The sequence below is a fragment of the Ostrinia furnacalis genome, unplaced genomic scaffold, assembly GCF_004193835.3.
Source record: "Ostrinia furnacalis isolate ACB-3 unplaced genomic scaffold, ASM419383v2 OfSCF4936, whole genome shotgun sequence".
In the NCBI taxonomy this organism is placed as follows: Eukaryota; Metazoa; Arthropoda; class Insecta; order Lepidoptera; family Crambidae; genus Ostrinia; species Ostrinia furnacalis.
Window position 1 is genome coordinate 471,826 of NW_021135175.1, and position 13,822 is coordinate 485,647.

At 36.6% G+C, this 13,822-nt stretch overlaps 1 protein-coding gene across 2 annotated transcripts in view; it reads right to left on the bottom strand.

Annotated features, from left to right (window-relative positions):
• The window catches only part of LOC114360329 (uncharacterized), a 33,867-nt gene extending 21,703 nt beyond the window's left edge, over window positions 1-12,164 (bottom strand). Inside the window, exons 1-3 of one of the 2 annotated variants that reach the window (XM_028315013.1) lie at window positions 12,022-12,164; window positions 11,837-11,944; window positions 7,155-7,337 (exon numbers count right to left, since the gene is read on the bottom strand). In XM_028315013.1, coding sequence (XP_028170814.1) covers window positions 7,155-7,337; window positions 11,837-11,914 — 261 coding nt within the window. In that variant the 5' untranslated portion in view covers window positions 11,915-11,944; window positions 12,022-12,164. The remainder of the gene's footprint in view (window positions 1-7,154; window positions 7,338-11,836; window positions 11,945-12,021) is intronic. The other variant, XM_028315012.1, reaches the window with a different exon arrangement.
• Between the last annotated feature and the right edge of the window lie 1,658 nt (window positions 12,165-13,822).

The window sequence follows — 13,822 nt, forward strand, 5'->3', positions numbered from 1 at the left end:
TCTTGGTAGGCAAGTTTAAAATCATGTTGAAGAGGTCTTCTTGAGAAGGCATTAATAGAACAATGTAGGTATTTACTAAACCATAGCCTTGTGAGTTTATGACACATCATATTTAATTCCGTAAATTACTTTTAAATTAGGTAAATAAGTATTCCAATATTTAAAACAAGTAATTGATTCTAGTTTTGGAATAAATGTGCATTTCACTGTGTTTAATACTAAAAAGAAATAAAAAAGAAGAAAATTGTCATGTCATCAACAGTGTCAGTCACGGGAGAATTGTTTTTTGTGAAACTAAAGCAAAATAAAGGATATTTTATTATCAAATACTTTGTTGGACTTTATTCACACTGAATAAACGAGGGAAATTACTTACTGCCTTAATCTGCCGTGTTACCTAGCGAAAGTCCAGTTTGCTGCAATTCAAACAAAGTGCCTTCCTACCATTGAAGTAATATTACTACGTATAGAACAGACATCGCGAACAAAATATGTACAGTGCGGGGTGCGGGGCGGGAATTTGACGGACAGCTGTCAGTCAAATCCATGACTATCAAGTTTCATAATTTATGGCGATAAAATCTGCACCAGAAAATGTCGTACTTCATTGATAGGATTGCACGAATAGTGACGTTCCTGTGGTCGCCTCATAATAGACATTGTGAAACGATTGTGAAAATAAACAAATCGGCTAAATTGTGTTAAATTTTCATGGTGTTCATAGCAAAAAGGTTCAGCTACTTACATTATTTTCTTTTATTATATTGTGCGTTTCCTGTAATGTAATCTAAGCTCCCCTCCCTTAGACTAAAATTAGCCCTCCTAGACAAGTGACAAAACGTAGCAGTTGAAACATTCGAAATCACTGCGCTCTGCCGTTTTTTGATGTTAGTTAGGTACTTCACTCTGTGATGCGATTTTAAAATTACAACTGGCGATTCCGAATTCACAACTGAGGGGACTGAGGCTAATCGTGTTACTTGTGCTACAAGTGCGTATGGGCTTCATACTGATGCTTAAGCCATTAATTATTTTTCTTCCCGATTAAAATCTAATGTAATCGATAATCGCCTTGAGAATCGTTAACTGGTATTTTCTAATTCGATAAAAAAATTACCCATCTCTAGTTTAAAACTGTCATCCAACAGCGCACGAAATATTATGAGTTATAGATAATGATACCATTACAGAGGCGACACTTCGTTTACGTTTAGTTTCTGCCTATTGAATTGGATACTGTAAGGAAACATCGTCATCATCATTTTAGCTACTGGACGTCCACTGCTGAACAAAGGCCTCCTCTAATGATTTCCACATCGCCCAGTTGATAGTGGCCTGCACCCAGCGTCTTCCTGCTATCTTCAGTCAGTCCATCTTGAGATTTTAGAAAAATTCCCACTCGTCACGGTAGGAACAAAGCTAGGGATGACCCACGCCTTCACTCCAGAACCAATAAAATAACTGAAAGTCAGAAACTTTCAGTTATTTTATTGTCTCTATTGTTAACTATCTCAGTGGTTGAGTACACGTATAATAGCTGTGAGGTAGAAGTTACGGGACTATTCCCACCTCTCCTTTTCACCGCTGCATCTCCTGTGTAGCTAGCACCTAGACTAGTTGATTTAAAGCCAAGGTATATCAGTTTTTAGGTAATGACTTAGTGCATCTAAAAATGTAAAACTTTCTAGTTTTTTGTAACATTGAAAAATCTAAAAAGAAGCATCATTTTTTTTACCAAGTGTTTCTAAGAAATTTAAATGGAAGCTTTTGATGACAACGTATTGCTTACTTTTTCAGCTGTCGAACGAATCACTTTTATACTCATAGGTCCTGTACATCGGTAGATTTGGTAAATAAATGAATCCATCCGGACTCAGAAACTAAAAAAATTAAAATAGCTGTAATTTTTTAATACTGGATTTGTCGATTAAATTGATCATATTACTGCGCCCTAACGGGTCGGACACTGGTGACCAGACACACTGTACAATTATTATAATTTTAGCCTATCTCGTGAGCTAGGTGTCAATAATTAGGGTGATTTACTAACTAACCAGTCGCATACGAACAACAGCAGTGAGATTCAAACAAGTTTGATCCATGATGCCGCACGACTATTGTGTGAGCCCACCCGTAACCCAAGCTTATTTAGCTTAACACAAGGGGCTGGACGGGACTATTAGTAATTTGTGCAATACAAAGTGCTTATAATCTTTAAAAAAATCTTTTTATTGCTGTATTTAACCTTCCTTTCGTATACTAATTTATGCGTCAGTGTCAAGTCTGCGATTTTTATTCTTTGAAATTTTCGTAAAATGGCTGCCGCCGCGGTGACGCCTTGTAATTAACAAATTAAAATTAAATTAGTGTTTTAAAGTGCATAAATGTACAACTTAATGGTAAAAAGTCATTCCTTGATTTTTACTTAATATGTATCTGGAGTTATTTGAACAGTATTTTCGTCTATAGGATGGCATATTTCAAAAAACAAAACTGCACTCAAGCGTGTTGTCACAGCAACCGCTGAGCACATACTAATTGAATTTCGGTCCGTGGACCTATTTACGTGCCAGAAACAGTCTAGTTGACATGTCTTCTCTAGTACGTAGTACATTATAACTCAATGCTTCCTACACGCTTTTTGCAGACGCTGGAATTTCGTAGTAAACGTTAACAAGATAATAACATTTTTCTTTGCGAAGACTCCGGCTCTTCACCTTGTTTTGCGTGGTACGGTCCTGTAACTTGATATTTTTTTAAATAAAAGTTTCGTTAAGAATTTTTCTTGAACATTTAGGTATACATAAATCTTACGTCGGTGTTATTTTAGGACTTCCTGCTATGACCCACTTGTTATCTTTCGTTTTAACTTTACCTGAAAGTAGGTAAGTATGATTGAAGTGACCGTGTAACGGGACTATTCCCACCTCTCGTTCCCACCACTGCAACTTCTGTGTAGCCAGGATCTACAGCTTGACCGCCATAAAAAACCAACCAATGAAGGTCAAGTTTGACCATTATGTGCAACACTTTAAGCAATAAGAATTTTAATACAACATTTCTCGATTCTAGTGCTATAGTACAGCCTAGACTTTAGGGCATTCCAATCCAAGACAGTATTGAGTAAGTTATTCAAATCTCCAAGGAAACGTAGACTTACTTAAGTGTTTCACGTCTCCATGCGTCTCTGAAAAAAGGGTCTTGAACGACTAACAGACAGATGGATTTCAAAGGGTTGATTTAACTTTTTAAGGTACGGAATCCTAATAAGTGAAAACCTTACAACGCTTTGGGCTGTTTGGTTAAATTTCCATACAGGTTTATTGATCGCTATGAATTGTTTTCGTTAAAAACAAAAACCCAAATGTGAAATATGTTAAACAAAATATTACAAAACAGAACAATAATATTTTTGCGAACAAAAATATAATATTTTAAGGACCTGTTAAACTTTTTAGATTTTACAACAAGTTGATTTTGGGGGGTAAAAGGGCATTAGCTCTGATAGCACGTATAAATATATCTTATCCTATTCTTCAGTATAGTGTGTTGTTGTGATAATTTTAAATTAAATGTAATGGAATTATAGGATTACTTACTAAAATTTTTTGGATGAAAATTGCTATCTTCAACAAAAAAAACATACTCTAAATTCACTATTTAAGTTTTTGCTCAACTGTACTTTATATCCGGTATAATGTACAAGTATAAGTAGTACCTTTAGACAAAGTGGTGAAACTTTCTTAGTAACAAGTGTAAGTTACCGGACAGCCGGGAAACCTTGATTTATTAAAGCGATCAAACAACTTGAAACTTGAGAAAGTTCTAGAGTACCGTAGGTATTATAATATTGAAAATGGGACTTTTATTACACTAGCTCACAAATATTCAACCTACTTAGTATGTTTTAAAATTAAAAGTTATTTTATTTTCTATACTATACTAACTATACAAAATGCATGCGTAGAATGTATGCGACTTTATAAAACTAAATTAAAAAATCTATGATCGATGTATACGATTAGTACCAATCGTTAGCAGATTAAGGCTGGATTGCACCTGCATCTTACTTTAACTTTAACAATCGTCAAAAATCTGTCAAACTCTATACAAAATACACCGGTTATCGTTATAGTTACTGTCAAAATTAGGTGGTACAACTCAGCCTTAGTAGGTATTACCATTAGGTACCACGATTTAAACCTGACCTTTAATTAACTACTTAGGTGCTCCACAGTTTGAAACGAAACGAGTGGGCAAATTAAAATTGATGCGNTTTATGCGCATGAGTAATACTCATTAGAGCTTCTTCTTTGTCATTTCCTAACTTTAAATACCCACTAAAATATACTACAGAAAGTATTTTTACTTCTGTATGACTCAAGTAACATAAATTAGCTCTTGATTGAACAGAACATCAACAAACTGTCGGTTGGCATCAATGGCACTGCGTAGTATCGCTATTTTTGCTACAGATTGTAAACTGGATAGAGAACCAGCTGATCCCATTAAGTAAACACTGGTGGGTTACTACTGGCCATCAGTTAATTATACCTACTCAGTCAGTTTGCACTTATTACATTTTTCAGTAATTTTACAACAAAATCGTTCGCAATCGCACGTTCTGACGATTAACCCCAAAATTGTCATGTAATATCGACCCATTTGCCATAGTCTACAAATATTTGGACATTCGGATTTTTGTCACCAATAACATTAATATCAACCAAACGACGTCCAATGCTGGACAAAGGACAAAGGTCCTCTGCGCTAATCCAGGTTTGGTTGAAACAACCGTAAATAAATGTGTGATAAACCCCGCAGTATCGTAAAAAAAGTTTTAGCCATGCCAGCCATAGCCATAGAGTTTGCAGCACCGATAAAAAAGTTTGAATATCTGGTCTAGATATTATCCAGATAGACAGCTCACCTTTTGTTCAAGCAGATTGTTAGTATTCAAATATTTCTACTGAGCAAAAGCGGGATAAATTCATTAACAGAGCTATTAGATTTAGAGGAAAGGTCAAAAGAGTACAAGATTTTTTTCGTCACCAGTCCTGGCGGTAAATAAGAGAACATGTTAAGATAATAATATAATTTAATAGTAACCTATGGTTTGCCTCCCATATTAAACACTGAAATTCAATAGTCTGAATAGTCTTATTTGTAGGAAGAATCAATTTTATCAGTTAGCAATTAGCAAATAACACAAAACGACAAAGCATGTTACGATAGCATATATACGAACGAATATTATGTTCATCTTCCATTCATTAAGGATTGGCGAAACAAAGCTTTGTTTGCAATCAGTGCGATCTACAAACGTGGATGAGCTCATTAATACTAGCGACAACAGTGAATATAGTTTTGTGTTTCCTTTTGTTAAAAACATGATAAGTATTTTACTTGACAAAAACAGCTGCCTCTTTTCGCCATCACCTTAAAAAAATCATAACCCTCCTTTTGCTTTGCCGTAGTCGGGTAAAAAGGTGGACTAGCTTTCTCTTGATAACAATCAGGAAGTGCAGATGCGCTCTCTGGTAGAGAAAGCTTGCCCAAAACATGTCTGCTCACTCGTGCCTTAAGGCTTTACGAGTTGTATTGAGTTCCTGAACACAAAGGCTGGCAAAATTTCGAGAAGTGTCGCTTTAATTCAGTCAGTGACCTTCCTTTCAAATTACCATTTCAAGGGAAATACTATGCCCTAGATAGAAGGTACTATTAGTTTGTTTATCGGAATTAACACGGAACCGTGTTTGACATGGAACCAACATGTCAGTTAACCGAATTCGCGTTAATATAGTTAACTCGCCGCCCCAACATACACGTGGAGTCGTGGAGGGTTAAACCGGGTTAAACTAAAACCCGTGTAATTAAGTGCACCTTTCAGTGGGCTATTTATATGAAGACACCATAAGGCTCTAAGGTTTACGGTAAGTAAACCGTTCAGTGAAGCGAGTTCTTATTCGCTTGAACGTGCCCAAGTTCTTATGAACTTTATTTATCAATATTTTGAACTGAACTCCTAAAATAATGTACCAGCTATTGCAGACGATGTAACTCGTTTTCGTGATTGCTTCGTTATATTCCTAGTTACTTATGTACCTACAAATGAAACGGAAGGAATTGATATTATCTACCTATGTTCTGAAATAAATATTAAATTCTTAGTACACTTCTCTTCTTTTAAAAGAATCGTTTGGAAGAAATATGGAGTAGGAAAGCCCTATAATAACGCAACGATCTTATGTGTGTGTGCGTTTAAACTTTAAATGAATGTATTTTATAAGCTCGTATTAGAAATGACGCTCTAAACTCGACTCCAAGTCGTAATATCATTTCACTGTTCTTTTTTCACTCAACAAATGATTCATTCTCACTCATCAATACCACAAATGCACAGTCTCGGACTTCCAAAAGGCCTCAGACGCTTTGATCATCCATCCCTATCATTATCTGGTTCATTCTCACTTTCAATTGTGTATTTTTGGCGTTTTAATTACGGGCGTTCGCTAAAGACTATCGTTTACTTTGATGTTATAATTAACACTTTGATTGAGCCGTGCGCTAATTTGTAAGTAGGTGTAATTCGCGTTGAGGCATCGTAAACATAAATTGTCTGTTCGAATTGGGACAGTGAAATACAGCCACTAAAGCAATTGTGCCTGTTTCATTCCACAGAGTGAACCCTGTTAATGCTAATTTCATTAATTAGGTACCCACTTTTAGCCTAATTTTAATCCTGAGCGTTAAACTTCTGACACGTAAATCCAAATCAAGTGCCAACAAAACACTCATAGTCCTATAGGAGTACCTATTATTATTAGATTTTGCCAATGTCAATTATTATTTAGGACCAAAATATCATAATTTGATTAATTAATTAATCATAGTGACCAAAAAAGAGGAATTACTTAAAATCTGCTATGCATTAACGATTACGGAATTTCAATAATATGTGACGTCCACCCACAAGGTGGACCGAAGACCGAAGACCTCATAAAGGTAGCAGAAAGCGCTGGATGCAGGACGTTACCGACCGGGCGATGTGGAAATCATTGGGGGAGGCCTATGTTCAGCAGTCGACGTCCTGTGGTTGAAAAGACGATTATGATGAATGAAGGCACAAATTCCATAAGATTCCTGTCACTCACTTTGTGTTTATCCCTCGCAGCGGTATACAGCACCCAGGCCACATACACGAACATGATCAGCGCGGGCACCACCAGGCTGGCCACTATGGGGATCCTGCGCACCCATGCGTGGTACAGAGCCAGGAGGAAGAGAGAGATTCCCACGAGGATGGCGATGTAGCGACCGGTGCGGCGGCGTTCTTCCTGTGGGAAGAAGAATTAGGTAAGAAAACAACCTATGAATGTTTAGACGAGAAATTTTTTTTTTTTAGGTATATCTAAGGTACAAAAGAGCTTGGCGTAGGTCGATTAGACCAATAGTATTTTTCGTTTGGAACACAAAATATTTCAAATATATTTTGCTCGTAAAAGACAAATTGTGCCAAAAATGTCCCTAACTCAGCAATTATAGTCGTGGGTGCGTGATGTTACGACGCTGATTTTCAACAGGTGACCTTTAGGGCACTGGGGTTGGGATTGCGATCAAAAATAAATCAAATAAAAAGGTACCTATTCCAAATTTTTTCATCCATCACATTGTTATCTGTGTAGGTATAAATGCTTTTAAAAACATTCTAAAAATAGGAGAAAGATATTGAGACGTGTTGTCATCAACAAAGGATCCCAATTATGGTCTAATTGCTTTACCCCGCCTGTGTACACACGTTTTTACTTTGAGCTCTATCACGCCGCTTAACGTCATTACGGCCCGTGTGTATCGCATACAAAGTGTACTGATGGATATTATTATCCGATATAGCGTTTTCGTTTATTACCCAATAGCCTACCGTAACCCAATCAATATAAAAGCCTCGAATAATGTTTGTACAAACAGGGAATACCCCGGTCAACAAACCAAACTACTCCAGGTAATAAGGTGAAGTAGTTGAACTGGAAACTATTGCTGTCTACTCGAACATAGCAAATTGCTAAAATTTGTGTGTTCAATCAACTGTCCGTAGCTTTGTTAGTTCAAGTGAAATTTGATAATTCAATAACAATAATCCTATTTCAAACTAGGGGCATAACGAAATTCTGAAATAGATTATTTACTATCTCAAAGCTGTATGGAAGCGATTATGTCATGCTGTCATCAACCAGTATTAATTTGATAGGCTCATTCAAGTCAACTACTATTTAAGAAGGATTTATCTTCAGATTAGCTACTTGGGATTTGTCTCGTTATGAATGGACTATTGTAAGAGAGGATAGTGAAGTGGACAAAAATCTTATGTAATTAAGTAACTAAACCTGAATGATCAACAAATAGAGATAGTAAATTAATTAATTGAAATAACACGGCTAACGAGTTCATTTGAAACTGCGTGTAAATGGATTTTAGTGATAACGTGCACGGCACGTGTAATTCAATAACATTAATTGAAAGCATAATTATAGACAGATTCGTTAGGTACGTTCCGACCTGACGGTCGGTTTTGGTTTATGGTAATTGAATCACAGAATCAATCTGTATTAAATATTTAGTGCTGTATCTACATCTACAGGCTCCAATTCTGTTACTTAGATCAAGGTTTTCTGAGAAATGAAATCGCAGAGGTGAGAAAATGTTCTAATGAATCAGCGTTAGCTACGCTGCCTATCGTTTACTAATGAACTTGCCTTCATCAAGATAATTTTCTCAGTGTACCTTTTTTTTTTATTTAACTATACGAATAGGTACTGATTGTACAGCTATAGTGGTAGTACTGATTTGGCGGTTTTATACGCACAATCAAATATGTACTTGTAGGTAGACCCTTCCACTGTTTAGAACCTCTAACCCCACGGTACAAGCTGTTTTCTATAAACTTACGGTACGTTTTCCTTTCTGCTGCTTTTTTTGCATTAGACATTTTATCCTCATTAACTGGTGGCTGGCGAATAATTACTCAACTTACAGTGCTCTTTTATAGGCTCTAGGTACGTACCTAGTCTTGATTGCTACGAATGAAAGGAAAATTAGGCTTGAAACTTACCTACATTTTCAATCAAGGTAAATATTGGACGTTCATCAATCAACATAGGTAATTAAAGCGTTACCTATTTTATAAATGAAAGTTGTGATTTCATACGCAGCAACAAGCAGCTAATTCGCCACAGCTTCCAAATAAATCAATTTCGTAGTTTAACAAGTTGCCAAATAAATTAGTCCCTCTGACTTTGCGCATCTAACTTTAAAGTGCTCATTTCGGAATCAAAGTTTGCCGAGTATATTTACTTTGTCGTGGATGAAATTGTGAGCTTCATTGGGCCAGAAGCTTGTTGTTTGGAATTGCCGATTGGAGCTTAAGAATTTAATAGGAAGGGAACAGTTTTCAAGGACAAGTTCGCACTACTAACTTAAATTCCGTTACATGGAACAAACCGGGTCCAACCTTTTGCACAAAGAGTAACAAACATCCATCTTAGCATGTTAGAACTTTCACAATTAAAATATTAGTAGGATAGTAGGAAGGACAAAATTGGAGAAAAAAATATCTCTATAAATGCCGAATTTCTCGAACGTAAACATATTTTTAAAAGGCAGCTCTCTCTCTACGTGTACATATTCTTATCTATGACTCTTCCAGTAGCCAGGGACTAAAAACCAATAAGCTTGTAGGTACTACTCGTGTATTGCCCAATATGTTTCTGAGATGTCATTAATGCGTTATTGGATCGGCATCCCACGGGAGCTCCATCGGCCGTCAATCATGAACCGTGATTCAATCATCGGGCCAACCGCGGGATATTCCTGGATCCGATCATGAGGCAGGGGTGCTCAACTTTGGACTGAACACCAAAGTTATATCATGCAAAAACGTATCGTTCATCAGTAAACAAGATCAAATAGGTGCTAATACATTTAGGGAACATAAAGATTTTCCTTGCGCTACTAAGGTAGTTTAGAGTTTGAGTCATATACATAATAGAAAAACTAAACAACGGAAGGAAGGAACTACTAAGGAAGAATATCTACCTATCGAGGAAAATCTGAAAAATTTCCACGTGTCGCCAAGTGAGACCCCAATTATCGTGTGATAGAAGATAGAAAATACTGATATTTTCAATGGCCAAAAAATAGTAGCACATTATTTAATGTTGTTTCAGTTTAATACAAGAAGTGATATCAAACTTCCAACGATCAAACAGTTTGACATCTCTGATCAAGGATACGCAATTTCAATAAGAAAATTAGCTACTGAATTTGTGACTTCAAAAGCGAGTCTGTAGATGACGTTTGTTTAAAGATAATATTATACAGTCATCCTCAAATAAAATCCAAATTAATTATTATTTTAAGACTAAAATAATTCTTAAAAGTACGGTGCATTAACAATGTGCCTTTAGATGTGGATACCAGGTAGGTACTTGTTTGTTTATGGAACCAAACACACAAAAAAAATATCCAATCACTAAAGATTGTGAAAGCTCTCAATTATTGCCAATATCCATATAAGAAAGCCATCTGAGGCCCAATTTCTTCTTATTTCAAAGTAGAAGCGAGTTGCATCCGGAGAATATAAAGGATGGAACGACTGCACGTGCGAATATTATTATGTAGTATAATAAATAAGGAGGTTATTCGCAATATCTCACTGTAATGGTACCTACAGTAGGTAAGTGTACGCCGCTATTTTCCAAAACAATATCTTGTACTGTTAATGGTGATAGCTGCATGCTTTTAAATATTTTCTTAGGTAAGTAAGTAGGTGATCTAGTTATATCTGGTAAAACGATTAACCTCATTGCATTTTAGATAAAATAAAGTTTTTAAAATTTCTTAGCGGTGAGAGTCGCTTCTCAAACTAAATTATAAATAAACAACTTGAAAATATCGAACTGCCTAAGGCTTGATTTAATGCTTGAATCGTGGGTTCGATTCCCGCCTTAGGCAATTCGATTTTTTTATTAGTTTATTTACAATTCAGCTTATACTTATTATGCCAGACACACGCTACTGTAATTTACCTACCTCAGTCGTAGCATTTACTTGTGTGGCTGTCACCAATAAAAAAGTGAACTACTCAAACTTATCACTTCTTATTTACCTAGCTAGACCATTATTTGGAACAAAACGACATGCACACTGGTGCATTTGGTGCAAGACTGGATTAACAATGGTTATAATCATCTTGTTGCATCACATCTTGCGAAATTTTGACTGAACCACATCACATCTCCCAACGACCAGAGTTACGAGTACAACGCCATAACATTTGGACTGTTTTACTATCATTTACTACAGGCTACTATCGAGGTTAAGGAACTAACTGCCATACGGAAGCAACAAAACTGTGAAACTGCTTCAAACTTTGCAAATAATTATGTATCTTCAAAAATATTCAGGACCCACGCTTAGATTGAGTAATATCTAAAAGCTTTGTAAGCTTCATGAAAGATCTTACAATAACTTTTGAAATTAGGTAAATATTCTCCTGACTGTTAAATAAGTAGATTAAGTATGTACGATGGGAACACACTTGAACTTAGCTTAATTAGGTATGTACTACCTTTATAGGTACAGTAAACTTCTCATAATAATTTCTTAGATGTTTTGATAATAAATAATTTTACATTCAGAATAACAAAGATAAGAAAAGAAGTAACATTTACAAGTAAATCAACCTGAAAACTTTTACATTTTCTCTACTTAAACTTCATTTTCCCTATAATAGTTTTAAGTTAATTAACTTTCAAAAATACTTATGATAACAATTTACCTTTACGGAACTTTCCAACTTTTTGATTTGCGGGATTTGCTGCGATACTTGAATTTCATTATTCAGCTTCAAGTTCATTTCTTCAGGTTCCCTAAAATACGTTTTATTCTTTTAATTATTTTTTACAGTAGCAACTAACATTCAATACTTTACTTAGAAAAAAATAAACCACAGATAATACACACCTATCACTCATTAACACAAAACACTGGCCGAACGCGAAGTGATTAAAAAAAGAAAATCGTCAGTGCGAGTTCTCCCGGCAGAATCGCGCGCCGACTGCAGATTACTAACCTACACTGTTACTGCATAATGAATCTGTTTACACCATAAAAAGCCCGTTATACCCTAAGCAGACTAGGGAACCATCGAGCCGAACAATGATGCTATCATTCTTTCGTCACATTAACTTCGACATGAAGTATCCCAGACAACGTTTTTACGGCTATCTGACGTTAACCAGCACACTATTATAAACGAATTAGCAAAAATCGGGAATTTGCGAGATTATTGGTTTACTCGTAAAATTGAATGTTTTCGTGAAACCCACATGGCCACGGTGTCTAGGAAGTTAATCATGTCCGTGAATCACCAGCTGTTGGTACCGTCTGGAGGTATGTTCGGAAGTAAGTGATTGAGCTGAAAAATCAACTTTTCAGACGTAAAACGCTAATTTTAGAACGTTTTGTAATTCAGTTCGCACTTCATTCACATTCCGAAAACCACAAGGTAGAGTTTCAATTCTTAAATAAAGTGTTTGCCCATGGCCCAAAGGACTGTATTATCTGACTAAAATCTTTCGGTAAAAAACGTTACTTCATGAAAAGTATTAATAAGAACACGTAGGTAATAATCATACCTTCAAGCTTTACTGTACTTGATCCCTGCGAGATTATGAAAATGTCCTGTACATTTCAGGCGGGTTCGGCTGGTTCACAGATCACGTATTAAAACACAACAAAGTTGAATATGCGCAACGCGCGTTATAATCGAAAGGAACAACGTTAACCACAATTGAGGTGTGATTGAAACAGTAGGTTCTTGACGTAAGTAAGATATTAAAGTCTGTGTCTATATTTCACAGACTTCTTATTATTCGTTTCGCTCTTGGCAGAGCGGTCGTGGTCACGTTGAGGCGTTGTTCAAATCGGTTGTAATCTCCCGCCATCTCTCTCTGTTAGCAGACTAGGTATCTGGTGCAGTCATCGCGTGGCAGGTCACCAATGCGCTAGACCAGGGTTTCCCAATTTTTTTTTGCCAAGGAACCCTAATTGATTATACTTTTCCTAGCGGAACCCCCGTACTACTCCGCCCGCACGCCCTGCCCCACCCTTGTGCGTAAACAAGTCGGTGCGCGCGAACAACGTCGGTCACGAAACGTGGAATAATATTCGTGGAACCCTTGCGGCCTTTCCACGGAACCCCAGGGTTCCGCGGACCACCTTTCGGGAACCGCTGCGCTACACAGGCCAAATGAAATCGGCAGTGGGAGCCTATGCTACGCCCATCTTAATAAATAGATTACTTGCGACCTCATCAACGTCATCATCATCATCATCGCATCGAGTTTCTTGCGCTGCTTCTTCTCAGCACTGGCCCATTTATTGTCCTGAAGCAGTGGTAGTGTTAATACTGGGACGTGTAAAAGTGCTTTTTTAAAGCCTACTTACAGAAATAAATGAGTTTTACTGAGTTTTTTTTTTACATCGGCTCTCTACTCTAGCCAGACTTGTTGGGGAAGCATATTAATTGATGTTCACATAAATGTATGTATGGTAATGTCTGTGCATTAGTCGACTTTTTCAACATCCACTAAGTACCTACACTACCTACCTTCACTGAAAGTCCCTGAAAGTTTTAAATAAAGGCTGTTCAAGGCTATCTTTACCCATACAAGTAAGTACCTACATCCCTGCTTTACGGTGGTTTTCATACAACTTGCTATTTGAAGAAATGAACGCACTGAATTTCGTCTCTACTATTTAT